This window comes from Pestalotiopsis fici, assembly GCF_000516985.1.
Source record: "Pestalotiopsis fici W106-1 unplaced genomic scaffold PFICI_Scf_3, whole genome shotgun sequence".
Lineage (NCBI taxonomy): Eukaryota > Fungi > Ascomycota > Sordariomycetes > Amphisphaeriales > Sporocadaceae > Pestalotiopsis > Pestalotiopsis fici.
This window is the reverse complement of record NW_006917093.1, coordinates 3,981,144-4,007,668: the sequence shown is the minus strand read 5'-3', so window position 1 is coordinate 4,007,668 and position 26,525 is coordinate 3,981,144. Positions and strand designations below refer to the sequence as shown.

Sequence of the window (26,525 nt, the reverse complement as noted above, 5' to 3'; positions counted from 1 at the left end):
CAATACTCGCCGCAAGTTACTCGGGTCCAATGAGTACAGCACACGTTCCGTAATCTGGTTGACACCCCGTCAATAAACACAGCAAGGCACAGCGATTACCCGAGGTGCAACAAAGGCCAAAGTCGCTGCCCAGACAAGTATATCCAGTACCTTTGCCGCAAGATCCATCTTTACTGGGGACCAGAATCTCGTTAGTACCGGTGGGAGCGGCAGCGCTGCTGGTCGACGAGGTGCTTGTGCTACGGCGGGTGGTGGTGGTGCCAGGCAACGAGGTCGTGGAGGGGGGCGGGACAGGAGCAGGAGTGGAAACAGTCGTTGTCGTAGCCGTCGTGGATGGAGGTGATGTACTTACCCCGGTACTGGTCGTCGTCGAGGGACTTGTAGTAGTAGCAGTAGCAGAGGTGGTGGTCGAAACAGAAGACGAGGCACCTAGACAACCGGAGCCAAAAGCGGGTTGGCACCCTTTGCCACAGTAATCGGTGGTATTACCGCAGAAGCCATATTGTGAGCAGCAGTTCCCAAACTCGGAACCCAAACAGGTGACTCCGTTGCCGCAGTCTCCCTCCTCGCTCACGACCAGGCCGCCAGTCGGGGATGGGTCGGTCCCGGTGCCACGCTTCGAGGTTGATGACTCTGCACACTGGGCAGGGTTGGTCGGCGTCGGGCTAGGAAAGTCATACGCCGGCACCGAGGAGCTGCCGGCGCGATACCAGTTCTCCGGGGGGTCGCCCAGGCACTCGCCCACGGTCACGGCCCGATAGTTGTTCTCGAACAGCGAGGCCAGAAAGTAGTCGGTCAAGTTGTAGACCGACTGCCAGTGGATGTCGTGCTCAATGTGCAAAAAGTTGTCGTCGCAGGCGTCCGAGTTATCGACGGCCTCATTCCAAATGTCCTTGCAGATCTGAATGTCGGCCGGGTCGTCGTAGAGGTAGCCCTCGGTGTCGAGGTCAAAGTAGATGATGTGGTATCCGAGCTCTGCCAAGAGGTCCTCGCAATCACTCTCGCATATGGAAAACGGCGGCCTAGTGCTGGAATGAGCAAGGGGTCACGGCTTTGGGATGATTGTCCTATCCATTTCAAGCAAGACTGACTGACCTCAAATACGTTGGTATATATCCCAAGATATCATTCAATGCAATTTCGTTCCATAATACCTGGTTTCGAGCTTGAGTTGCAGTCACGTCACTAAAGTTCTGGTGTGACCAAGTGTGGCTGGCAACCTGATGGCCTTCTGCCGCCATTCGCTTTGGATTCTCTCAGCATCATGGACGTGTGAAAGTTTTTTACATCTTTGAGCTTACCTGAATGACAGCCCGCCAGGGAAGACTGGGATCGTTAATATGGCCCTTGCCAATGTTGTTACCGGCAATGAAGAATGTCGCTTTGGCATTGTATTTCTAAATGATCGCATGAGCACCTTTGCAATGCGCACAAGATGGAAAACACGTACCTGGAGCTTATCCAAAAGGTCACTGGTGTAGTTCCAGGGGCCGTCGTCAAAAGTCATGGCAATATCGCCGGCATTGACGCAATCATAGATACCGACACCGCCGTATTCGACATTTCCCACCTTTGGGCGCGCTATAGTCGACGTGTCGACTCCGGATGGCTTGGAGTTGCCGTCGCAACCAGGACCATAGCTGAGCTGGCAGTCTGGGGCCTCGCAGTAGTCAATGCCTAGGCCGCACCATCTTTTCTCAAATCCTCTCAGCAGGTCTTTCATGACAATTGGGTATTAAAGTTTTCCCAGGGGGAAGTTCTTACCCTTCAACAGAGCAACAGTACCCGGCAGCACAACTTCCACGATTCGGGCCACATTTTCCGCTCGTGTTGTCGCGAGCATCAATCGATGGAGTCTCATCCTCAGTCGTGGGCCCAGACAGGTCCTCAGAGACGTGAGGCATGCGAATTCCCGACACCTTCCTCTCCAATGCCCTTCTGCTCTTTAGTCCCGACAAAAGTTTTCGCCCACCGACGAACTTTGGAACGGGGCCCTCATCATGGGCAGCCGATAGACTGGCAAGGCCTACCAGGAGAACCGTTGTTATCCAACGCATGATAATCAATTAGAATAATATCAGTGTCGGTACCATAAGGATTCACAAGCACGAAAGGAGCAAATGCTTTTGGATAGTGGTTTGAAACACAAGAAAACCCAAGTCTTGGCATTGGGACCCTGAACCCCTTGATATAGTCTTTCTGATAGACACCATGACGTTTTCCACTTGCAACGTTTCCAGAAAAGAAAACTGGTCCAGGGGGGGCACTGGGTCACCGGAATTGGCAAGCTAAGATATAGCCGGATACAACCCCCCGGCTTTAGACATGCATACGAGGCTGCTTTGCATATTATATTGTCTCCCCAGATTTGGCTTACGCATGGGACCTATCCCCTGTCAGCTGATGGACTCGCACGTGGCGAGAAAGGGGAATGGAAAACGTTCGGAGAACGAAAGGACTCAAAAAGACGGCAAGGTCTGCGTGCCGATCGATTGCTGTCATCTGTGAATACCTGTAGATTTTAAGGATTTCATAATGTGAGATATTTACCATGATGTCTTGAATTGCTTTGCTCAATGGATTATATTGAATATAATTTATACTTTAAGCACGATGCTTAGTCCAGTGTTTCGTGAAACTCTCCCAAAGAAAGCTCGCAAAAATTGACTCGGCCTACGCATTCACCTGTCGGAACGAATTCCGGGAATAAGTAAACATCGTTAGTTTCTAAATGGAACAATATTGCAGAATGCGTCGGAAGAAACTAGAATGGCTGGTTGTGCATCGTAGCGATCGGGTCTTTGATATTAGGCGGAATTGACAAGCTGCACCCTTGATTGGCCACACAGGCGGTCCCTCTACCAGCCATGGTGTAACCTTTTTTACACAGAATTCTCGTATTGTTGTTTTGTCGGTATATTAATTGATGGATCGTTACCTCTTTTGCATTGTCCGATCCTGGCGGGCTGACGACTACTCTAGCATCTGGTTACGTTCTTGAATTCATTTGTTTAGAGAAGGACCCGGGGAAAGGCCCTGACGTACCAACCCGCGAAGCCGAAAATCAATACATCCTGCCGTTAGCCGAGAAGCAAAACAGTATTCGCAGTGCTAAGAGCCTGTATGAGCCAAGAAAAACGCCGCTACAAACTTCGACTGTGGCCTATACACGCGATTGACAGTATAGGACAATAAGCCAGGGCGTCAGAATTCTCCTGCATTTCGCGACATCAAAGTAACTATCTATACCATGGTTCTACCAAAGCATCAAAATCCGTGTCACTGAGCTCTTTATGGGTGTTTAACCCATTTGCCGGGGAAGAATTCTCTCGGAATAGCGGCCGGAGTTTCGCGAAAGCCGAGCTCGCAGCGGCGGTAAAAGCGCTGTGCATGATGATGTTGTTTTCCTTCTCGTATAGCTGACTTTGTCGAAACAAAATTCTAGCTAAATGGCCTTCGATTGCCGGTGACATCGGCTGCGCTTGGAAGTATGTCATGGATGACTGAAGCAGCTCATGTGCCTCTCGGTATTCTCCTAATGCGGCGTGACAACTGGCTAGTTGGACATCGATTGACGCTGTCCATTCGGTAGGTTCATTGCCTACGAAGTCGAATATGGCTCGGCTTTCATTCAGTCGTTCCTGGGCCTGCTCTACTTGGGCCGAGGAATAGAGAGCCATAGCCTCACTGAGAAGCAGAAGACCATACCTAGACGAATTTCAGATGAGTAGCGGATGGAAGGAAATCTAGAATGCCTGGCTTACCCGTGATGCTTAAATGTATGAAGGTCTACGAACTCTCCGCACAGACTTGTGGCGTTCCGGACTAAATCTAGTGCGACCGCATCCAGCTTGAGTAGACGGAACGTGGTGCTCAACAAGGCCGATGCATTCGCATAGCCATCTAGTTCATCGTATGAGAGGGCACCATTGATGCGAAAAGCGTCTCGTGATAGTGTCAACGAGCCAACTGCCTCGTTCATAGAGCCCGCAATTAGATGTGACTTCCCGTCTTCTAGCAGGTCCCAGCCTTTGATAATGTGATTGGTATCGTTCTTGGGCATCACACTGCTCCTAGGACTTTCTCTTCTCGGAACCGTATCCTCTTGTTCAGGTGATGAACGAGGGATCTTCTCGGTTGATTCTGTGGTGACTGACTTTTCAGGTACATGCTCCTCGGTTGATGATATTCCAGGTAAAATCTCGTCAAGCTTGTGATTCTCGAGGGGTTGGGCTGCTGTCTCAATCTCTGCGGCCTCCGAACCAACTTCTGCAACAATGAGTTCTCGAAGCCAGTTTCGAGTGGCTGGTTTGTGGTGCTTTGAATGAAAGGTCAACATGGGACTCACAATGGAGTCTTTTGCGTCATATACTGTGATCGAGGAGTTGGAGAAATACTCCACAAGACGCGGTACCTCTTCCGACAACTCTTTCGGATCATCCTGACGGATACAGAGTCGGTCAACCCACACGTAGGGAATATTGTTTCCCCTTGCAATGTGAATCGCTTGGAGGAGGTTCTCGGGCAGTTTTGAAACGTCAAGTCCTTCCCTGTAGTGCTGTATAGACTTGGATGAGAGTTCCTGGATTGCGCTGTGGCATTTTTGCCCTAATAAGCTACAGGCAACATATGTGCCATAGGTGCCTTCGGTGTCTCTCAAGACAATAGGCTTATCAGGGGTTTTCGGTATCTCTAGACACCTTCGAGGCAATGAGACCTCTTTGGTGCTGCTGCGCTTACTGGGCTGGCAATGGCATAGAATGGTGGCCAAATTATGTAGTGTTTTGTCTTCTTTCTCATTCCCACGGCGGCCGTTGTACCTATGATTCACCATTGTAAGTGATGGGAGTTCTGACATTCTTCCGTGACTAGCTTACCAAGTGTGCTTGAGCAAAAGACTGGCAAACTCAATGCTCGGTTCGATCATAGGAGATCCCACATTTTGGACTCCTTTCTCGATCATACACTCAGCCAGGTGATGGGTGTGATCGTGTAAAGACTGGAAATCGTCCCAAAATCCGTGAATGATGTTCTTGAACTTCCTTTGCGAAGGCCACTGGCTATCCAACCCGGCAGAAACCGCCAGAAATAGATCATTCCAAGCGGTCTCATCCATATCACTCCTTATCTTTGATTGTGTAGAACTGTGCATGCGAAAATTGGTTTCCGTTTCGTCCATATCCAATAGTGAAAGTTTCCATAGCTGTCTCGAAGTAGCTGCAATACTATCTCCGTAGCCCGCATCATCTTTAGGTAAGTATGAGCAAACACCAGCAAGACGTTTTGAAATTCTGTCTGGCTTTAAGAAGCTCAGGGAGCCAAGAAGTCGTGTCTGCCTGGCATCCAAGTTGGAGATTGCGGCAGTCAGGAAAAGGCTATTGTTGGCTCCGTGCTCGATAAGCAATCTTGATTCCGCCGAAGCCAAAAGACGGTTGACTGTCTTCAGGGATACCTGGTCTCTTCGATACCAGTTTGCGACTTGTCGCAAAACAAGAGGGACTCCACGACACCGGCGAGCACTTTCTCTCAGCTCTTCGACATCAAGTTCTTTTTGCTTGCGCCGAGCAGCGCGAAACATGAATTCCTCAGCCTCCAATTGAGACCACGATGGAATTCGTATGTTGCACAGAGCAAGGGCCTCGATAGAATGAAGCGGCGGAAGCCTGCTAGTGACGATGATGAGACCTTGAGCACTGCTGGGCAAGCGTCGAATGAAATCGGCGTCGTTGGTGACATTATCAAGAATAAGCATCCACGTTTCCGATGATGCTTCCAACCATGACATCAGCATCTGTCTGCTTGTTTCGTGATTCTGAGATGTTCTTCCGTCGACCAGGCCCAATGCAACTGCAGAGTCATGGCAAGAGCTTCCCCATAAAGCTGCAGAGGATGCATCACAATAAATGATGTTCGAGACTCGATCCACTGAGCGATGAGCAAACTCAATGGCGATGCTAGTTTTTCCAATGCCTCCAGGTCCCTCAAGCCACACACTTTTCGGACAAGACGGATGAAGTTGGCGGCTAGATGTTCCATCGCTTACTATAGCGGGCATCTGCTCTGTGATCTGCTGTAGGATGTCGCTTCTCCCGGTGAAGTGCTTGTCTCTGGGCGGAAGCCACGTTGAAAATTTGTATCTCCGCTCTCGCCGGCCCCTGTTCTGCGATATTGTTGAGTCGTCGGCTGCGGAAAGGACTACTGGCCGAATCTCTTCGGGAGAGTCTGCAGTCATTTCTCCAGGCTCTGAGGTGACTATATGCTTTTCTGCGTCATCATTCGATGATCTCGCAGAAATGAGACATATTTCACTTGGTTGCTTAAGTTCAGTCGTGCTTTGGACGAAAGACACATTGCTTGCGTCCTGCTCGCATTCCTGGACTTGTACCTCGCCTGAGCCTTGCGCCATAACTGGTATCGACGGGCTTTCGCCATATTGATCTCGACATCCGGGGGTGACTGGGCCGTATTCATCCTTCGGAACTGGTGATCTAGCGTGCATAACTTCTTCGTCTCCGGTGGGACTCGTAGGCAGAATGGACTTTGAGTTGAAGCTCAGGAGACTTTGATAGTGTGCACTGCTTGGATCAAATCCACACTGCGAAATGTCGCCAATGCCCTTCTCGACCAGCTGCTCCTTGCTGGCAGTTGTCCACATGCGTACATGGACTGTCTTTGGGCAAATGCAGCCGTCGTGCTCTGTCTTTTTGATCTTGAATAGCTTTGTTCGCGGTTTCAAGGCAGTCGAATCGACGTCGACCACAGTTGAGTTGAGGTAGATGTCTTCGAAGTCGTTGGCAATCCGATGGAGAGATCCGACTGTTGCTCCATCGGCCAAGTGTGGTGGCAGAGTTCTTTTATTGGCAAAACACTCGGATATGGAACCGATCCACTGGTCACGCTTTCTAGGGTCAAGTATTGGCTCGCCAATCATCATGACCGTCTCGATCTTGTCGAGCAGACGCTTCTGGTCTGGCCTGTGTGCCTCGTTCCATGCTTCAAACAGGGCCTAGAGGTGAGATGTGTCAGCCATGCCCTGGTTGACCTTGACATACTTGATACCCATGTAGAATGATGATACCTTTTTGAGAATGTAACACCCAAGTTTGTGGCCTATCAATATCAAAGTGCTATTGTCATGCTATTGCTTGCTGTTAGTCTTATAAACCATGTTGGCACGAATAGACCTACAAAACCTGGCTTATCTTGCATACAAAGCAATTGTCGTAGCAAGTCGAATCCATTAGACGAGTACTTGTCCCAGGACTCTAGTGTATTGAGTACGATGTCGTTGTCATAGACCCAGCCTCGTGCTCTGCTATTGCAGTTTGTGATCATTGTAGCGAGAAAGTCATCCACATGCGGACATGTCTTGTCGCCCAATGTGGCTCCCGCAATGCCGGGCACCACTATGAAACTGTGAATGTGAGTACACTTGGGATCAATCGCATTGCGGCAGTACTCACTTGACCGCAGGGGCTGTATCCGCATGGCTATCATAGCCTCGAACAATTGCTAACTCGGGCATATTTGAGCGATCTTGGCAATGAATGAGACGAACTTTGCTTGTTCAAGCATCCCAAAGAGGCCAAAGCATTGTATACTTCAACATCGGCAAAGCTGAATTGTTATCAGTAGCGTCATTGTAGGTTTCAGCGTATTATCTCAATCGCAATGTTTGAGGCCGCCCAGCATTCATTCAGCTCGAGTGCGGAGTATTGTTTGGGGGCGGTAACTATGTACTTGATGTAGGTACTCGTACCCAATCAAGGTTGAGGTCGCTGAAAAGGAGAGCGCCTTTTGACAAGCCATGGAATTACAGCGAATCAATTCGCAACATTTTCTACGGCAAATGGGCAGCTGCAATCCGCCTTCCAATGCAAGGTTGTTTTTCAAGAGTGGGGGGAGGGCTGAGCGACACAAGTCACTTACTTATTATTGCCCATGGCTGGCTAATGCATCCACTTCTCACTGGCAATTGCATAAGATGGTGAGGCGATGCAATCATCTTCAAGACACACATATTATTAGTGTATCTTGTGTTTGAAGAGCATCTGAATGATTCATGACATTTACAAAAAGTACAACAACAACAACAACAACAACGCATAGATCAGACTAAATGGACAAGCCGCCAAGCGATCGCGACCTTGATTTGACGGAAAAGACGACGACGCCCTCTGCCGCAATCACCGCCGACGCAAAGAGCTATGCATTCAGTTTAGGCGATCGGGTAAAGTCTTTTGGAAGCGAACCATTGCATTCCATAGCATATTTGAAGTATCTGGCTAGATATCTTACATCTCCATTCTCCAAACAACAACATCATCATCGGCAGCATGTGCTACAAAAACAAAACATCCCACATAATCCCTTTGTCATAGTCTATGAGCTAAAGCCTGGAGAGCGCCCGGTTGCTAGGCCATATTCGGATCCGGAATCATTTGCAGATTTCTCACAATCTGGAAACAACATCATATTCCTCACTGGGCGCCCTTCCGCTGAGTGGCTCAACATCATTGGCTCCAAGTATCAGTTGGATCCCAGGATCTTCCATCAACATCTCGGCGCTCTATTTCCTGGCCAAAAGCATTGCTACGCCGTCCCCAGTTTGCCGTCGCGCTCTCTGCAGAGTCTTCGTCTGAGAATTCCTACCATCTTGTTCATTGGTTCCCAGGGTAGAAATCTTGGAATCAAGGGCTTGGAGTTGGCACGGGATAAATGCAATGGAGAATTACGGAGAGCATTCCGCTCTTTTCAAGACAGTGCCATATCTGAGGCTGGCACATCAATCATTCGAAATATTGATATCTATGATGGGAGTAACCTTGTGATTGAACAAGAAATAACGGCCTATGTGATCCGTAGAGGGAATGACTGGAGTGGTGAGTGAAACCCGCGAGGGAGCAGTCTCCTACCTTGCTAATACATGTACAGTATTGATATGGAACGATGCTGGGCACGAGAAAGGTTTCGGTCATATCCCAGTGCCGCCTACAGAGCATTTTACTCCAGTTGCAACAGATCTACAATTTTGTCCCGTCTTCTTTGAAAACAATTTGACAGAGACACGAAGTTCTGACGAGAGTCAACTGAAAGCATCGTCACATACACAGCAGTCCAGCATACTGTTGAACCGGCATTATGGCGCAACCATCGATTGGACGCAGAGTGCTAGCATCTCACCTCTGTATATCTTGCAAGAATTGCTCGATTTCAATGCAGCTGCTATTTCGCAATATATCAACATGGTGGAAGAGGTTCTAACCGATATTGGTAGCCCATTCGAGTTTCCCTCCTACGAGCATACTAAACTCGAAGCCATCTTACATTACGACTATATAAAGGCCAGACTAACCCGCCTGATCCGTAGCTTGGCCGAAGTCCGGGCATTTTTGCTACAGCCACCTGGAAACTGGAGCCAGCCAAGCACAGTTTCTCCGAAGAAGCCTGATGAACACGCACCAAGGCTGCTGACCAAATCTGAAGAGGACTTTCAGTATCTCTTTGAGCGGGCTCAGTCGCTGATAGCCATTTGTGAGGACGGAAAATCGACGCTGATAAGCAATGCGTCGGTCCAAGATGCCCTTCGGTCCGCCGCAGAGACGAAGCTGGTCACGAGATTGACAAAAGCGACAAACAGAGTAACCTTTATATTCTTACCAATATCCTTCATCACGGCGGTGTTTGGTATGAACTTTCAAGAGTTTGGGCAGGGTGACTTGCCTTTGTGGATCTGGGCGGCGGTAACGGTTCCATTGCTTCTCATCTCCGTCTTATTTGTTGAGAAGGGTGATGACATACGGAGTTGGTCGAGATCATTATCAAGAAAAGTCGGCTAGAGTTGAATTCAGTGACAAGATCAGTCGGAGACTTTGTGATGCTGAGGTATTGTAATGATGCAGAATGATTTATCAGTCTTGCTCTACCTTAGATTGTCTACACCAAGAAGGTGACAACCACCCTGTTACTATAAAGACATACCGTCCTGAATGCAACGTCTACTCTACCCGAGAAAGTTTTGAAGCAGGGACTGCCTGCGCTTAGGCCGGGTAACACTCCTGTCGGGCACTCGCCAATATTATATGGCGGTATGCTCGGTGATCTTGATTCGACTCGGCTTACTGATTGCAACTTTCGTGCGCTGCTCACGTTATAACCATGGCGAATTGATACTTTCGAGGTTCTGGATGACTTTGCAGTATCTTGGCGCACTGGCTTCGAATGAACAATCATTTCCTTTCTAAATACCAAAGGCCCCTCTTCGAAATTCCTTCATCAAACACAACGCCAACGCCAAAGCCAAACTGGGATATCCTGATGCAAGGTTGGTGCTGCAAGTAGAGGATGGATGTATATGATCCATCCCAACATCACAGTTTGATCGGTTGCATCCACCACGTGTAATTCACGCCAAAGACTCATGTTCGATGCAGAATGTCTCAACCCTGGGAAGCCGCAGCGGCTGCAGGAGTAGTCTCTGCTGGAAGGTTGCCTTGCTTGTCGTCGCCGGGGCATCTTTCAGCCTCGAGCTTCATATCCATAATCAAGCTGAGCTCGGGGCAGTATTCAAAAATGGCTTTTCTCTGTGTGGGGTCCTTCCAAACCGCATCGTGCAGGTTGTTGCCACCATCGCGTACGTGGAAGCCCATGGGATTGGGAATGTATGTGTCTTCGACGGCGAGTTGGCCGTGCAAGCCAGCAGCTACTTTTGTACCGGGCAGCACCCATAGTCGAGTTCCAAACCACTCGTCTTCGGCCTGTGTGTTGTTGATGCGTTCTTGAAATTTGAGCACGCGCTGGATGGTGGAGACTCTTCGCAGGGACAGTCCACCGTTGCCGGAAAATCTATCATCGACAGTCCTGGAGGCACAAATCAGTCTCGAATGCATTGGATGCGCGAAATCTAGTGGAGAGACTCACCGAGGTGCTCCTGCCCAGTCCCAATGCAGCCACTCATTGAGACTTGACTCTGAGTTGGCGCACAGGATGCTGTCATACTCGTACTTGAGCAACCACTCCACGCCGGGCAGAAATTCATCGTAGAAGCGCGCATCGGTGAGGGTGCGAAAGACTCCCTCCTTGCTACTAATATCCCACGGGTCGGGCAGCATCAACAAGTCCAACTTTCCGATAGCTTGCTGGTGCTTGGTTGCATAGCTTCTGCCAACGCTGATCACGGACTTGTTGGTGCCGATAAAGACAAAGCGCCAGTCGGGGGGTACCACAGTGATCATATGGAGTAGTTGAGGCACGAGATGTGGCAAGGGGCGGGGCTCAATCAGAAGAGCCACCTTTGAGGTATTGTATCTCAGGCGAGGGTAGAGGTCGGTTTCGGGTATGGCGTTTGGATGCCAATCTACCTTGACAGATGGAATTTTGCCCTTGGCCTCGTCCAGCTTGTTCTTGAATGATTCCTGTATCCGAGGCTTGTAGTGTGGAAAGAGACCGGCAATATACCATCTAGATGACAGTGGTCAATCGAGTGCGCAGACAGGAAATAAAGGAAGAGAAGCGCAACTTACGTGATAACCAGGGATACTATGAGCAGTACCTTGGACTTGGTCAAGGCAAACGTACCCGAGATGGGCGTGGTGGTACTAGAAGGGGTTGCCATCGCCATGTTGCTGGTTTTTTTTTTTTTTTTTCCAAGGTGGTGAGGGATGGCCGCTATGCTTGGCAAAGAAATGATTGTCGAAAAACAGAACAATGAGCAAACGTCGAAGTCGATAGACAAAGCCAGAGAGTCCTGGGTGGTCGTGATGGTTCCGGCGCAAACCGAGGGGATCGCTAGGAGCTCAAGAGTTCACGATAGCATCATCTTTTCGTTTTGCATATTGCACTTCAAGCAGGGTCGCCTTTGAGGAATGTAGAACGGGTACGCTTCCAGAGATGGAATGGAATAGTTGGTCGATGGTGTGTGATGAATTGCTCTCGTCCCTTGAGCATCAAGGATCAAAGTGGGCGGTTGTGTGTCAGACAATCAGAATGACGACTGATTCAGTGAGTCTGCAAATGTAACATTCCATAGAAACATGGTCCATCGAGTACATGCCTCCCTTTGAGCCAGGTCAGGAAATAAAGAAAAGCCACAATTTCGACTGGTTCGCCTCGTTCACGTGGGGTGGGTCGGGGTCGGGGTCCCGTGTACTCGCGGTTGATCACATCAATGGAATAATCGAGGAAATGCCACTCACGCTTATTCGGGTATTCTTGGCGTTTGCGGGATGGAATGTACCAGGGATAGAATGTCAAAATGTGAGGCTGGCCGGAAAATCCCTTGAGTGAGGCAGGCAATGGCATCTAGCCTTGATCTTTTCTCCAAGTGTGTGCAGACTATGTGCCGCTATCGTTTCTTTTTTCTTTTTCTTTCCCTCCTTTCTCGTTACACAGCTATCGCGATTGCACACCAAATCTTGACAAGTCCCTATATTTTACGTCCAAATAAGCAATGAACTTAATCGAAATGAAAGGCAGCATTAAAGTTCTTGGAAAGAAAAGAAGCAGGCTGCAGGGAAAACTTTTGTGCGAAGAAAAAGGCCCCCCTTTTTGTCCTGCAGGCTCAGACTCAAGATAATTGTTTGCACACCGCTGGCAGAGATCTTAAAAAGATGGGCGAGACATCTGAGGGATGACAGGTCCTACACACTCATTTACCCACTCCTCATTGGCTTTCAGCTCCTGAAATGTCTCAGAGCATATTTTCTTCTTCCTCTCTCCTCTCTCTCTCTCTCTCAGACGAATGGCTGATGGCGTCTCCCTGAGAATCATTTTGGCCTCTCCAACTGATTCTGCTCTTACTCATCGCAATCTGGCGATTTAGGATTCATGTCCGGGGTCTTGAAATGCCATATCTACGGTGCACAGTGCTAATGGTCCAACAGTACCAACATTCGACGGTGGCACTATCTCGTATCTTGGCAATCATGTTGCCTGTTCTGGACAATATGGGCTGTGATCGACGCGTCTCATGGGCTGGCTGAATAGCGGCGCCAACCCCCAGGCGCCACTTGGCCGTCCCGAGGTACAGTACAAACAATACAAGTAGGACTTATTAAGGCCTTGGTGAAATACTGGCAGGACTATTTCATCGTTGCAAGATGAGCTGAGTTTTAGAACGTCAAAGAATTTGAAGGTCCTATTATTGATAACAGCATCAACGAAACAAAATTGGCATTGCGATTGACAGAACACATCAACTTTGGCGATACTCGGCACCAGATGATCCCTAGTGCTGCGATATGAAAACGCCATCAACGTTTGGTACTAAAGTTCGACCTTTTTGGCACAAACTGACACGAATGAACACAAAAGCAAAAGGGGAGAGAGGACCTGCCGCGATCTTCGCTCTCTCAGCTTCAGAAGAGGGAAAACTTGATAATGAAGCTCGCACACGTGGCCCCCGCGCTTTGTGCTGGAACACGAATCTAAAAGACTAAAACAGTAACAAGACACCGGTATGCTGCGCACTCGACATTGCACAACCCGGGTCTTATCGTCATATTTCTCACCAACTTCTCGTTTGTCTCAGGAGTTTCGATGCCCTCTCGCAAGAATCCCGTCCCGTCTTCTTTTTTTGTTTGCCCCGACCTTGGTTTCCCGTGTCCGTCCATCCACGTTTGCCAATCGTCCCCTCTCGTTTGGACTTACCCATAAACTCCTTCTGTGACGGCTGAACCTTTTGTTTCTTTGTACAGAATACTCATTGATTTCCCTTTAGCACGTGGAGTCAGCTTCTGCACCGCTCCGCTTGCGCCACCTTGTTACACCTTTGACAGCAGCGACCCGGTTGTCCCGCGCTGCACCCGATCGGACGGACGGTGCCTGTTTGTCCCATCAGTCCTTGCCATCTAATACGCTGCCCGAACCCAGGGACTCGGATCGTCACTATCACAGAAGAACACTAGAAGGGGCCGAAACTACCACATCACACCGCGAGGCCCAAGTCTGGCATTCAGTGACCTTTCATCCTTTTTTGGGGGAGTGTTTGCCTCTCACCTTACCATGGCGCCCCCCTCAACCCCGTTGCATGGCTACAGACCGGACGAGACGTCGGTGCAAGATCTATTGGACACATTGAAGCTCCTGATTCTTGCTCTCTGGGCACGAACTCCGAGACGAATTCGTCTGGCTGGGGGATTTGTCCTTTTGTTGTAAGTGGAAACCTTGTGCCTTGTCTTTTTTTTCCCCGTCGGATCTGCAGATACTTGTCATTGCCAGGCTGTTTTTGTAATTACATACTAAAAGAAGAGACAGTATCACAACCATCTGGTTTTCTCTGCCAACGATAAGAACGGCAGACTATCCAGATGTACCACGGCTTCACTTTGACTATCATGAGCCCCCCGCATCGCCATACAATGCCAGCAAAGTGGCGCTGCTCATTGAGAACCGAGCCAATCCCATCCTGGCACCTCTGATGCTGCATTTCATGTCAGTCGTCCCGCCCGACTGGAGATTCCGCTTCATGGGCTCGACAGAGTCGGTGGCCCACATCAACAAGTCAGTCGCCATTCGGGAGCAGGTGAACAATGGCAAGCTCGACTTGACCTACATTCCCACCAACATGAGCACGGCCGGCCAGGAGATGATTAGCCGCTTCTTGACCACGCTCTGGCTCTACGAGGTGGTTCTTCAGCCTGCCGAATGGCTGCTTGTATTCCAGACCGACAGCATCCTCTGCGCCAACAGTCGCCAGAATATTAATGATTACCTCGAATACGACTGGATTGGCGCACCCTGGAACCCCAGCGGCCGGTATGGCGGGAACGGAGGTCTGTCCCTCCGCCGCGTGAGCGCCATGATCGAGGTGCTCCGAGACCAGGTGCGGGCAGATGGCTCCGAGCCCGAGGACGTGTGGCTGGCGGAGCGACTGGCCCATCGCCACGGCGCCCGCATGGCCAATGGCACCACGTCCCTGACCTTTAGCGGCGAGATGCACCGGGGCGAGGCCACCAACATCGACCAAGATGTAGCGTCCAAGTACAACAGCACCTTTGACGCTGCGGTGCATGGCGAGTTCATCGAGGGCATCGACGACTGGCGCAAGGGTTTCTATGAGCCCATGGGCTACCACACGGGTGGCAGCGGAAGTATGCTCCACAGTGGGATCTGGGGCACGCCAGAGTATCGCAAGCACATTTGGGACTACTGTCCAGAAGTAAAGATGACGCTTTTCATGGATGCCGCCAAATTCGTACCAGGAAGCTGCCACACGAATTGGAAGCGTGACATGACTAGTTGGGAGAACGCTGAGTTTGAAGAGGGCGCAGTTCCCTCTACTCAGGATGCTGACGAAACCGGATATGATACCGAGGTTATTGACGGTATCGAATACCCAATGCTGCCGTCAGGTTTGGTGCCATGGTAGAGTTGTTCATTTAGCGTCGAGGCCATAACGGACTCGGAAGTTCTTTCTCTAAGTATTCTGATAGCTTCTGCACCCTGAAGTAGGCCAGACTTCGTAGAGATGTGTAAGCATAGGGATTGAGGAACATGGAAACTGGTATTTGAGAGGTGTTTGAAGACAAGGATACGGAATTCCCTATTCGTGATTTTTGAGAAAGGAGGCTACTGCGACGATTGGGTCACACATAAGGCGTTCATGTAGGATTTTGACTTGATGGCTGGCTGCTTCCCTTTTGGCGATAAATGCCCTCTAAATGACAAGAAGGGAATCATGACGATATCCAAATGGAGTATTCAGAAGCGCGTGAATTATTCAAAGTGATATGACTTGCCAATGGATTGAACGCGTATGACAAAACATCACGTCTGTGTTAAAGAGTACCACCTTATCAACATATCCACCACAAACAGAATAATCAATAAGAGATGTTTTAGATGGTTCAACTCACTCTTTTATCATTCATGGTTGGTAGTGTACATTGTGTCTTGCGTTTATCAGTGAGTTTGGCTGCCACAACCAACCTCGATGTTGTCCGCTACATGGATAATTATCGAAAACAAGACATCGAAACTCAAGTGATTGTGGATGTTTTAAACCCGGAGACTCTCATTGAATATGCTGATATACCGAAATAGTATCAATTCCTGTCATAGGCCCATGAACATTGTCATCACAGACTCAGAACATCTTATAGCTAGACTTGATCAATCGTGCTTGCACCAGACCTTGGAACTGGCCAACAATGCCTTATCCCTCCGTTATCCTTGAAGACTACAAGACCCAAGTTACTCGCATACACAGCCTATAACTTGAACTCCTTGTCCACAAACTTCAACCCCGTAAGCCCCTCACGATTCAAAATCTTGACCCTCGCACCCCGACCCTCGGCCATTTCCTGCTGCTGCCGCTCCAGGATCTCGGCATAATGCGCGGCAAAGTCGCTGGCAGCGACGGCGCCGGTGCGGGCCGCGCTCTCGTCCGTCTCGACGCGCATGTCGAGGTAGAGCTCGATGAAGCGGACGCGGGTACCTCTGACCTCGTGCGCCGCCGCCGCCGATAGGCTGTACAGCGCGCCCTGGGTCATGGCGGCGGCCGCGCGCGTGCCCAAGTCGCCCAGGCCGCCCACGCAGAGCGTGAAGCTCGTCGGGTTGGGTTGAGCCTGGAGGTAGGGAAAGGTGGCACGGTAGGCGACTTTTTTTTTTTTAAAAGGGGGGTGAGTAAAAGAAAACAAGATTTAAAAAAAAGAGGAAGGAAAAACTGCATCATTCCAACAAGGCCAGTGAATACTTGGCCTAGGATAATATAAAAGTATTTGGGTAAAAGTGAGCTTGGGCACTTACAAAAGTTCGACTCAAAGTTCTGCGCCATGCTCTGGCGCAGCTCTGCTGTGCTGACTTCGGAGAGGGGCGTGTTGGAGATTGCACCACCGGCTATGGATTCGCTCCAGCTCAGCAGACATTCTAGCTGTTTGTCGAACTTTGAAAAGGAAAGACTAAAGAATGGAGATGAATGCTCTGCTGCTGTTGCTTACCCGTAGAGTACACATGTTGAAATGCAGGCAACTCGCCCTGGCGAATGCGATCCACGACGCCCTGCACGCCACTGTCGGAGAGGACATCAGCCTCGACCGTCGTGATGCCCTCGCGCGTTCCGACGTTGCGGAATAGCTTCTCGGCCGAAGCCGTGTTGCGCACAACGGCCAGTACGTCCCGGCCGCAGCGGAGCGCCCCCATGACGGCTGATGTTCCAATGTTGCCTGTAGCACCGACAACGAGGACCGTCTCTTTGGTTGCCATTATGAATTTTTTGAAATCGACGAAACGTCTGGAACTTTTTTATGTAAAAGCTTGCTTCTCTAGGACATGTGTTGTTTCTCTACTACAATTTGTGATAAGCGGGGAAGAAAAACCAAGCCTCAACATTTTGTTATAGACAATATTTCGTATTTGTAAGATGTTTGCTTACCTAGGTATAGCATATGTCATTTGCAGTAGGTCTGAAGTGGGGAAATTGTTGCTCCCTATAGTAAATTGTGAGAGTCGGAAATCGCCAAAAGTCCGACCGACAGGAATTCGGAGGGCGAGTTTGTGCCCCGAAAAACCACTGTGTATTCTAATTTCAAAGAGGAATTGATTTCGAAGCGAGCTTCAGCTCCAGGTACCATAGAAATTAGAGTGTTGCTAGTCATGCTCAGAGTTGGCAAGCTAATTTACTCACGTGCTACTTGACTGTCCATATTCACAACCGCAGGTATTGATATCATGATGAATTGTGAAAAATAGGTGGATATATAGGCGATTCATTAGCAACATCTATGCGTACAATTTTTTCATGACATATTTCCATCACATGTCCCGTAGTACCCCTCGTTCATCGGCTTCTTGACGAGTCTCTCCAGCTCGTGTCTAATGCATTTTTGTAACCATTTTTTTAATGCAGGGTCCTTTTCATAGAGCCTCGCCGACCATGGCACCAATTGCACCACCAATTTCGCCAAATAGTACACCCTTGAAGACTGCTTCTCCCATATCCTCGACCCAATGACCTGTTTTCTTGAGGCGCTGCCTCCACATAAACTGTTCGCGGGTTTCCATCTCATCCCATGACTTGGCAGGACCATGTGCTTCCTCATCATGGATATGCGCCTTCAGAACTGGGAATCCATCAGGGCCAAGTTCCCCCTCGTCGTCGTGTCGAATCAGGATTCTCTCATCCTGTCCAGGATTGACGGTTCTCAAGAGATCTCCAAAGGTCTTGGCGCCAACAACCGGGCCCTGTCTCGGGGCTACCCGCCAATCCCGAGTCCATGCAGCAGGCAGATATTTGTTCGTGCCCAAGTATTCTTCCTGGATATGCGTAGCTTCCATGAACACTTGCCCGATCAGGGCCAATAGTAGAACCATTACCGACAGAGTAGCTAGTAAGCCAAAATGGGATTCGCCCCTCGACTTGATGGCAACAACATAGCGTGGCGACTTCGAGGTCGTCCCGGCCGAGGCAGCCTTCTTCAATGGAATGCTGTGTACAATTGTAGTCTGACCCAAAGATACACTTGCAAGCTTAAGGGACATGTTGGTAGCATCGCCCTTTGGCGGAATAAAAGTCGAGAACGACAGACTAGTGATGGCCGCTGGGTGTGCCGACTTGATGGTGTGAAAGGGTGCCAGGTTGTTCAGAGTTTCGGTACCGGCGCCGAAACTGGAGCTGTAATCCATGGTGTAGAGAGATATGGAGCTATCCTGACCAGAGACGGCAACGACATACTGCGAGTCGCCTTGCCTCTCGGCAGCGGAGGTTGGTGGGGTCAGATTCCGGACAGCCAGGCCGGTCGATCGGCCAATCGACTTGGGCAGCTGCTTCACAACAGATAGACGTGCCGGCCCCTCCTCGGTCTGGGGTAGACGATATCCGTGGAGGAGCACTCCCTTGCCACCTGCCCGATTGGCGACAGCAAAGACGAAGCCCGAGGAGAGGTAGCGTATCGACTTGTAGGCGGGTCGGGGTCCATCCTCGACCTCCAAGGTGTAGATGCACCTGGGCTCGGAGACCTCCGTCTTTGATACATTGACGGTAAAGATGTCGTGGTCATCGCAGTATGCGAGCTGATAGGTGTCGGGCCCCGTCTGTATCACGTCGAGGTCCATTGCTTCTTTGGAGAGCTCGAGGCGGCCCCTCGGTTTCCACCTGGCGGGACCAGAGGCAGGGACATCGAAGAGGGCGATCTGATGCTTGCTGGCGAAGCCGGTCGAGATGGCACCAAGTTGTGCGGAGGCATTCTGTTGGAGGAAAGGTTGGGAGAGGACGAGGCGGCGCTGGAAGGTATCCGCATCGGTGGATGCAAAAAGGGTCTCGCGGGTGGCCTCGGAAAATTTCACACCGCTACTCTTGGTGGAATTATTGGTAGCTGCAGCAGTAGCAGCAGGACGAGTTAGGGTGAAGATGCGAAAGTGTTGACTTTGCCCCTTCTTGCAGTTTTCTGGGGATCCGTTGACGCCGGCGAACACGTTGGCAGTCTTGTTGTCCTTGCGTGCAGCAAAGGCTAGGGTTGCGACGTTGTCCTCTTGGCCGCTCAGCTCGAGCTCCCCAGCATTCTCAATCTCGCTATCGGTCGCAAGTTTAAGCAGAGCCTAGAATATGGAGAGAGACAAGTCTCGGTCAGTTGAGGGCTGCCATTGGTGAGGAACGAGCCAGTCTGTCCGTCTGTCCACAGTCATACAGCAGATGAAGGCAGAGCAAAAAGTAAAGGGAAAAATCAAGACCAAAATACGTACGATTTTGTTGCCAACGCCATGTCTTCCCGCTCCTCCGCCGCCGCCCACGACCAGCTGGTTCGCATCATGCGGATCGAAGTCGCAGGCCCACAGCGGACACGAGAGGGTGATCTTTGCGCTTGGCAGTGTTGTTACCATGGTCGCATCTGCTGTTTACTCATATATGCGCTCGAGGCAGGGAGAGGAAGGGGGATGGTGGTGGCAGTGAGGAACGGTGGTACTATCGCTAGGTAGGTACTACAGCGTTCATGCAATTGAATCAAATCACCAATTAATTGTCCGGGCTGCAGCCTTTTCTTGAAGCTTGGACCGGCGGGTTACTCCTTTCTTTTTTAGTACTCTGTAGACACTGTATAAAAGAGTGATGACGCCGATCAGGTTGGGTTCTGGGGCGTGGGTTGTCATTTAGTCACTGTGGTCAGTCTGGAGCGCTGTAGCCAGCAGGAGCCGGCGAGGCCAGATCGCTCCAATACCTAAAAGGCAACTAACTGGAGCTTTCCAATTTTCTTTGTTTGCAGCTGAACCATGTGGGTTTAGCGTATCGAGCTAGTAGCTGCTTACGCTACGGAATTAGGCCGCATGCGGCCAACCCATGGACCGTGCAAACCGGCCGGCGGGTTCCGCGGTCTGGTGATGGGAATCTGGGGTAGCTCGGATACTAGTAGTAGGTCATCTAGATTATGTGGTAGTCTTGTTGGCGAGACAGCTCAAATCCCTGCAAACATCAAGGCAACTTGTTAGTACGTATACTCTATACAACTGGCCATTCTCCATAAACGCAAGTGCAACTTACAAACAGCTATTTATTTTGTTCTATTTTCCAGCCCACTCGAGATGGAAAGATGGTCAAATATGTCACAACAGCTAACACATGTTGTTAATCATGCACAGATAGTGACTGTTGCAGAATATAGTGGCAGGGACAACAAGTGCAAATGGTCTATTGTAGCACGACAAAGCACGACGAGGCATTGGAACGTATTCACCATCATCATGCTGTAATTGATGGTCCCATCATGGTAGAACAAGGAGGACAAGCCATTCATGAGCCTACACATTTTCACATATGCATCTTTCGCTGGCAATGGGTACAAGTTTTAGGACCTGACTCGAGTCATGTTTTGCTTTTTCAGTGTTGTCCCCTTTGATAACGCGAAAGAAATTCAGACTTCTTGGCCAAGCACGATACTTGCAACAATTACCAGCATCTGTACACCATGGATGCTGCTTAGAAAAACAAGAGGAAGCAGCATCTTCTCAAAGTGAAATGGAGGCACATTCCATACGCCCGTCAAGGAGATGTACTATATGACAACACAAACACCTGAAGAGATGGAGTTGGGATAAAGTTGCTCGGCACTAGCGATGCAGCTCGGGGGCCATGAGACGACGGACGGGATCGTGCACCAAACTCGGCAAACTCACCCGGGCTCGCTTCTGCAAGGGCATCCCCGGGCTATGCATATCAGCACTGAGAGGATCATGTAGGTAGGTTAGGTAGGTTCTGATGGATGTGATCAGCCGTCATGTATACTACTAGTGCCAAGGTCGTATTCTTCCGCCAGATCCTCCAGGTTCAACTCCCACCCAATCGCTGTCGAAGCATTTCTTACTTATTAATATAATTGGAATACAGGTATTTAGTGGCAAGAATTGCAGCTTGTCCTAACTTGATGACAGTCGTTAATTCGAAAAAAAGAGTCAATTCAGAAAAATCTCAACGACGCTCAACCCGACTTTGAAAGGATATATAGGCTAGATGTGAATAAATAGAGTACACACATCTTCGCAAAGCTACGCCTTGAACTCGACACCGCAGTGCTGTCGTAATGCAATCTGTGATGCTGCGGGAAAAGGAATAACATGAACGCCTGTGTGTCCCACGCCGGGCCCAAGATGCCTGCCTTGCTCCCATAGTTTTATACAGTCCCAGTAAATGATACTTTAGTCTCTTGCTAGAAGCGAACAGCTTCGGAAACCAATTCGCCACGAGTAAAGCCGCTGCGCTTTCTCTCCAGCCACAACTCCAGATCCTGGTACCCCCAAGGCTTCCAAAGTTGTCCCTCCAAAAAGTAAAGCAAAGAACATAATCCGTGGAAACGCCCTAACACCACTTGGGGCCTCTGACGAGCAGTATGCTAGGCAAGGCAAGTGATATTGAGCCTCATGCCATGTGTGCTGATATTCAGTGCCCACGGCAATAGCATCGCCAGAGACCAATTATAACCTCCTCATCTTGGTGCAGAATATGAGAGCAAAATGCATGAAACTCCCCGGTAACACCTTTGATCGTCATCGGTTGCCCGACTGATGCAGATCTCTCTAGGCGAATAATGCCAAAACTTTGTGAAAAGTAAAGACGTCATTTGTCTCGGTTCCGGCCAAGCATGAAGGGGAATTGGTCGATTATATTAGATCTATAGTGCAAATTGACGTTGATACAACGAAGAGGATGTGATTGGCAGACGGACCAGCCTCTATTCGAATGTAGTCTTTCTTTTGGCCCGCTCCCGATCAAGGGAACGGCCCCGTAGGTCTGGCAGCCCAACCTGTCTCATAGTGCTCGCGCTTTATGGGTGAGTAACCTTGAACAGATGGATTCGAAGTGGGCCCAGACGTGGTTGGGACTCCAGGACCTCGGTCTAAGCGCAGTGGTGGGAGTCTCTCCAATCGACTGCCTGCCAAAGGCGTGCCTGGCTGCGAAGTCGGTAAGCTATAACTCGGCGGTGGCAATGGGTTCGAGTACGGTGTCGAGTCGTATTCTGTGCGAGAGTTTGTGCGGCGTCGTCTTGGAGCTCTTTCGCCCGTGGAAGCATCCATTTCTCCGTATGTCGCGCTCACCAGCGATTGCTGCTGATGCGGAGGTCCAGTTTCAAGCATTGACCGGCTTGCAAAGGGTTCAGCAGGTCTTGCTGATGGACTCGGTGGCCCCTGGTACGCTAGTTCCGAGATGTTGGGCGTTCGATAGACGACATCCCGCAAACGATCGCGGTCTGCTCGATATCGTTCTCGTTCCAATTTGAGTTCTTGGATTTGCCGCTCGAGGTCTCTGTTATGAGCCTGCAACTTTTCTATGGCGGCCTCTTTCTGCATGTCCTTGTCTTTCTTGCGTTGTCTAAACCTTGCTGAAGCTCCTGCATTCCTTTGCCTCTTCTCGTCAGCCTGTCGCGAACCGTTCGTTTTGTCGATCGTGAAGGTGACTGGCTCGCCACCGGGTGTTGCAAATACAAGCGTGGACTGTTCTTCCGGCATGGAACTTCCCCTTCCACCCTGCTGTCCTGCGCTGAGCGGTGACCAGCGAGAGTCTGGGGAAGCCAAAGTCGGAAACCCGCGGCCAGTGGGTGGGACGCTTGTAGCGTATGGCGAAGGCGGCAACCCATGTGGCCGGTGTGAACGATCCATTAGCTCTGGTGGGCGTGATGAATCTTGCATGGAGGGATGCGCCTGGCCGAGCATATGTTGAGACATTGAGCGCGAAGGAGTATTTGACCTTGAAATGTTGCCGGCCATTTGGTTCCCAGAACCTAGAGCTGCAGTCGGGCGCTGAAATGGTTGAACAGAGTGGTCTGGGGGTGATCCAGAGACGCTATCTCTGGCAGGCCTGCCTTGACCTGTCAATGAAGACATTGGATATAGTTGCGGCTGTACGTTTCCAGGCCCTGGTGGTGGTCCCTGGCTGATAGCACTGACCCTTGGAGATCTTGGGGTCAAATAACGACGTGGCCCGCCCAGCGCAGACAGTGGCTGAATACTATTTGGCGAACCCATTGCAGGCTTCGTTCCTGTAGCTGCTAGAGCTTCACCACTTGGACGCGAGATCTCTTGTTGGATGGGCACGCCGTGGCCTTGGAAGAGCAAGGGGCGCTGTGCTGGACTCGTTCCATAATGCGTAGTGGTATGGGACATTCTACCCAGACCTCCCATGGGAGAATTGCCCATAGACGGAGCTGCGGCACCCCCAGAGCTAGGCTGAGAAGTGGGAGGGTTCAAAATACTGTGAACGCCCAAACTTCTTTGCACGGGCTGTGGCCATTCTCCATAGGAGCGCACGCTACTGCTTTCCTGAGAGCCGTCCTCCGAAGAAGGGTCACCGCCTCCCCGCAGATTCGATCGGTGCGTTGCTGGGGAGTTGGGCCAACTTGATCTTGGAGACCTCCATAGAGGTGGTGAAGTTGAATGAGGCGCAGGTCTCTTCTGCGACATCGAGACCTGTGCCTCAGCTGGGAGGTGGTCTTGAAGACCCGAACATTGACCACCCTCGTCTCGTTGTCGTTTGGAGTGATTAGCTGTATCAGGAGAGCTGGTAGCAAGACTTCTTTCGTCTGGCTTAGCCCAACCCGTTTCCGAGCCGTGATCAGTCGTTGCTCGATCTGTCCCGGCTAGATGGATCGGACGGCCAAGTGGCTGTGAAGAATAACGTTGACCCTCGGAGACAGCCACGGCGAAGGAGTTTCCGGAGCTTTGCGGAAACAGTCGTACAAAAAGTTTTTCAAGGCCCCAGGGGAGAAGGAACAAGGATGGAACCAAGAAAGTCGCTGCTTCCACAAGTTGTGTCAAGACCCAGTGGTGTCGATGAGATCGAAGTATGTGAGTGGAATAGTCGCCTTTTGGTCGTCGAATCGAAGATTTTCTATTGCTGGAAACAGTTCCAAGTATGTTGTGGTGTGACGAGGATCTACCGTTAACATATGGGTGACTACCTAGGTAGCGATGCCCAACTAGATATTGTTCGAAGACGAAAGAGAAGCGGACACCACTCCAGAAACAGTCTGCCGGTGCTCGTAGGATTTAGCGGCAACTCGGGCTGAAGCGTTACAAAGTACAACAAGAGGCAGAGAGAGCCCAAGGTACGGACAGGGACTAAGCCAGCAGTGAAAATCCCAGGTAAGGTGCAGAGAGTGGTGGGCCAGTCATAATCTTTAAGACAAGCCTTGCGTACTGGATGGACGTGAGTCGCTGGCACGCGTCGAAGGAGGACCCCCGGACGCTTGCTTGTCCAACAAGAAAGGATTACGAGAGATACCCCGGCTCGCAATTACCAAGTACAGCTCATTTATCTATTAAGAGAGACAGAGAAAGAGGAAATAGCCCTGGTGACTAACCTCGTCTCGGTGGTATCACTTTCGACAAAGGTTGCACTGCAAATTGACAGCCAAGTACGTTTAGTTTAAAGCCTTTGTGTTGGTGATTGTGTTGACAGACGACGATCAAGATGAACAAAATAACGAAAAGAGGACCCGTGATTCAGTGGGATATCAGTATGCTGATGAGGTATTTGTCGTGACAGTATAAGTGGTCACGGCTTGGTTGGGAGAGAGTCGATCCTGGGGGTTTGTATGGCTTATTAGTTTTTGGGATACCAAAATGGCCAGTGGTCACAGTCTTCTTGGAGGGCTGGAAAGGATCTTCCTTATCAGACCTTGTACTCGCCAACTAGCTTCTTATGGCAATGAAGAACATATGGGGCGGATCCAGAGAAGCAGTCGAAGACGCCGTAGAAGCAAGCCATTGAGATGGACGGGCTTGGGACGGTGAACGGGGTACAGTATGCTTCAGGGGTCCCCTTGTCTAACGTCTGAGGACCCATGTAGGGTATGACTAGGTGGTTCGTTGGTACCCATAGCTTTGGGGGGTCTCGTCATGACGAGTCTCTTTTTTAAACCTCGCTGGTTCGTCGGACAAGGGCATCATAGCAGCACACAGAGCCAGGCCACCGTTCGTGGGCTGGTAGGTAGGTAGGTAGGTAGGTAGGTAGATAGGTAGGTAGGTAGGTAGGCAAGCAGGCAGCCAGCCAGACAGACAGACAGATAGGTAGGCCTGGTAGGTATGTAGGACTAAGGCTCGGTACATTAAAGATCACTTGCTTGACCGCTTTACTGCACGTCACCTTGAGGCCTGTTCGGGCTCTAGTTCGTGTATCCCGACCACGTAGCAGCATAGGCGGGCTCTTGTTTGTATCGATTTTGGTTAGTTTCTGAGACGATAGGAATTTGGAAATCTCTCCGGTTGCAGTTCTTGCATGATACGATAATAAAAATAAAATAAAAATATTGGGCAGTCCAAAGTCTACGTGCTCCTGAAAATCGACCACATGGAAAGATTGAACGAGCAAGAGAGATATGGCACTCAAACCGCGGTTAGAAATGGGGAAAGAACATAATGTTATGTCTGCCGACGACGCAACTGGCAATGATAAACGGTGAGCTTGAGGATGGCTGGCTCTGCATTTTACGTCGATCCTGCGAAGATGGTATTAGGATTGGTGGTTGTTGGAGATCTGGGTAGATCCATTATCAGAAACAGAGAGGGTGAGCAGGTGTACTGCATCAAACCACGACTGACAAAGATAGGCAGGTCTGCTCGTATATTTTCTGTCATCAGTCATCTGAGGTCCGTCCCAGCACCAAGTGGCATGGAATCACTGGTTGTCATAATACTTACCATTATTAGCAGCCAAAGTTTGACCAAACGCTAAGCGACGATCCGCCTGAAACGGGGAATAGACAACGAGTCGGCTGTTCAAAATCGCCCACTTTGCTGATCTAGGCAAACCAACAGTCTAGCTTGCTGGTCAATCTAGATGCGCCCGGGGAGGTTGAAGTGCGTGCTCGGCGGCCCAGGCGAGTGGGCACTCGAGAGGCTGGCGGCGGCGGCGGAGAGAGAGCGGCAGACATGGGTAGGGCCCGCGGCGTACTGAGTAGTAGTGTAGTCCACCCACTCTGACTTGCTCGAAGGAAGGACGATGCGGTGTGGGATGATGGGTTATGGTCCATGGGATATCCGATGCTAGCATCATCTGGTAGTGTAGTGGTGCTGCCGCCGCGGGCTAGCAGATGGTGGCTGTTCGC

At 50.3% G+C, this 26,525-nt stretch overlaps 8 protein-coding genes across 8 annotated transcripts; 2 read left to right on the top strand and 6 right to left on the bottom strand.

Moving 5' to 3' along the window:
* Positions 1-16: 16 nt before the first annotated feature.
* Positions 17-2,057, bottom strand: PFICI_05340 (uncharacterized protein; the record flags this gene model as incomplete). The annotated part of the gene is made up of 5 exons (XM_007833921.1): positions 17-1,022; positions 1,096-1,244; positions 1,302-1,397; positions 1,451-1,691; positions 1,765-2,057. The coding sequence occupies 5 exons, from the start codon at positions 2,055-2,057 to the stop codon at positions 17-19; spliced, it is 1,785 nt and encodes a 594-aa protein (XP_007832112.1).
* A 1,182-nt stretch (positions 2,058-3,239) lies between these two features.
* On the bottom strand, positions 3,240-7,525 carry PFICI_05339 (uncharacterized protein; the record flags this gene model as incomplete). The annotated part of the gene is made up of 5 exons (XM_007833920.1): positions 3,240-3,708; positions 3,765-4,820; positions 4,878-7,006; positions 7,189-7,414; positions 7,464-7,525. 5 exons carry the CDS (start codon positions 7,523-7,525, stop codon positions 3,240-3,242), a joined length of 3,942 nt encoding a protein of 1,313 aa, XP_007832111.1.
* Positions 7,526-8,119: 594 nt separating this feature from the next.
* On the top strand, positions 8,120-9,839 carry PFICI_05338 (uncharacterized protein; the record flags this gene model as incomplete). The annotated part of the gene is made up of 2 exons (XM_007833919.1): positions 8,120-8,882; positions 8,935-9,839. 2 exons carry the CDS (start codon positions 8,120-8,122, stop codon positions 9,837-9,839), a joined length of 1,668 nt encoding a protein of 555 aa, XP_007832110.1.
* Positions 9,840-10,439: 600 nt separating this feature from the next.
* Positions 10,440-11,620, bottom strand: PFICI_05337 (uncharacterized protein; the record flags this gene model as incomplete). Its single annotated transcript, XM_007833918.1, has 3 exons — positions 10,440-10,860; positions 10,921-11,460; positions 11,523-11,620. The coding sequence occupies 3 exons, from the start codon at positions 11,618-11,620 to the stop codon at positions 10,440-10,442; spliced, it is 1,059 nt and encodes a 352-aa protein (XP_007832109.1).
* A 2,381-nt stretch (positions 11,621-14,001) lies between these two features.
* On the top strand, positions 14,002-15,367 carry PFICI_05336 (uncharacterized protein; the record flags this gene model as incomplete). The annotated part of the gene is made up of 2 exons (XM_007833917.1): positions 14,002-14,150; positions 14,254-15,367. 2 exons carry the CDS (start codon positions 14,002-14,004, stop codon positions 15,365-15,367), a joined length of 1,263 nt encoding a protein of 420 aa, XP_007832108.1.
* An 841-nt stretch (positions 15,368-16,208) lies between these two features.
* PFICI_05335 (uncharacterized protein) lies at positions 16,209-17,202 on the bottom strand (the record flags this gene model as incomplete). Its single annotated transcript, XM_007833916.1, has 3 exons — positions 16,209-16,597; positions 16,747-16,836; positions 16,938-17,202. The coding sequence occupies 3 exons, from the start codon at positions 17,200-17,202 to the stop codon at positions 16,209-16,211; spliced, it is 744 nt and encodes a 247-aa protein (XP_007832107.1).
* Positions 17,203-17,853: 651 nt separating this feature from the next.
* Positions 17,854-19,815, bottom strand: PFICI_05334 (uncharacterized protein; the record flags this gene model as incomplete). Its single annotated transcript, XM_007833915.1, has 2 exons — positions 17,854-19,533; positions 19,678-19,815. The coding sequence occupies 2 exons, from the start codon at positions 19,813-19,815 to the stop codon at positions 17,854-17,856; spliced, it is 1,818 nt and encodes a 605-aa protein (XP_007832106.1).
* Positions 19,816-22,191: 2,376 nt separating this feature from the next.
* Positions 22,192-23,880, bottom strand: PFICI_05333 (uncharacterized protein; the record flags this gene model as incomplete). Its single annotated transcript, XM_007833914.1, has 1 exon — positions 22,192-23,880. The coding sequence occupies one exon, from the start codon at positions 23,878-23,880 to the stop codon at positions 22,192-22,194; it is 1,689 nt and encodes a 562-aa protein (XP_007832105.1).
* Positions 23,881-26,525: the final 2,645 nt, after the last annotated feature.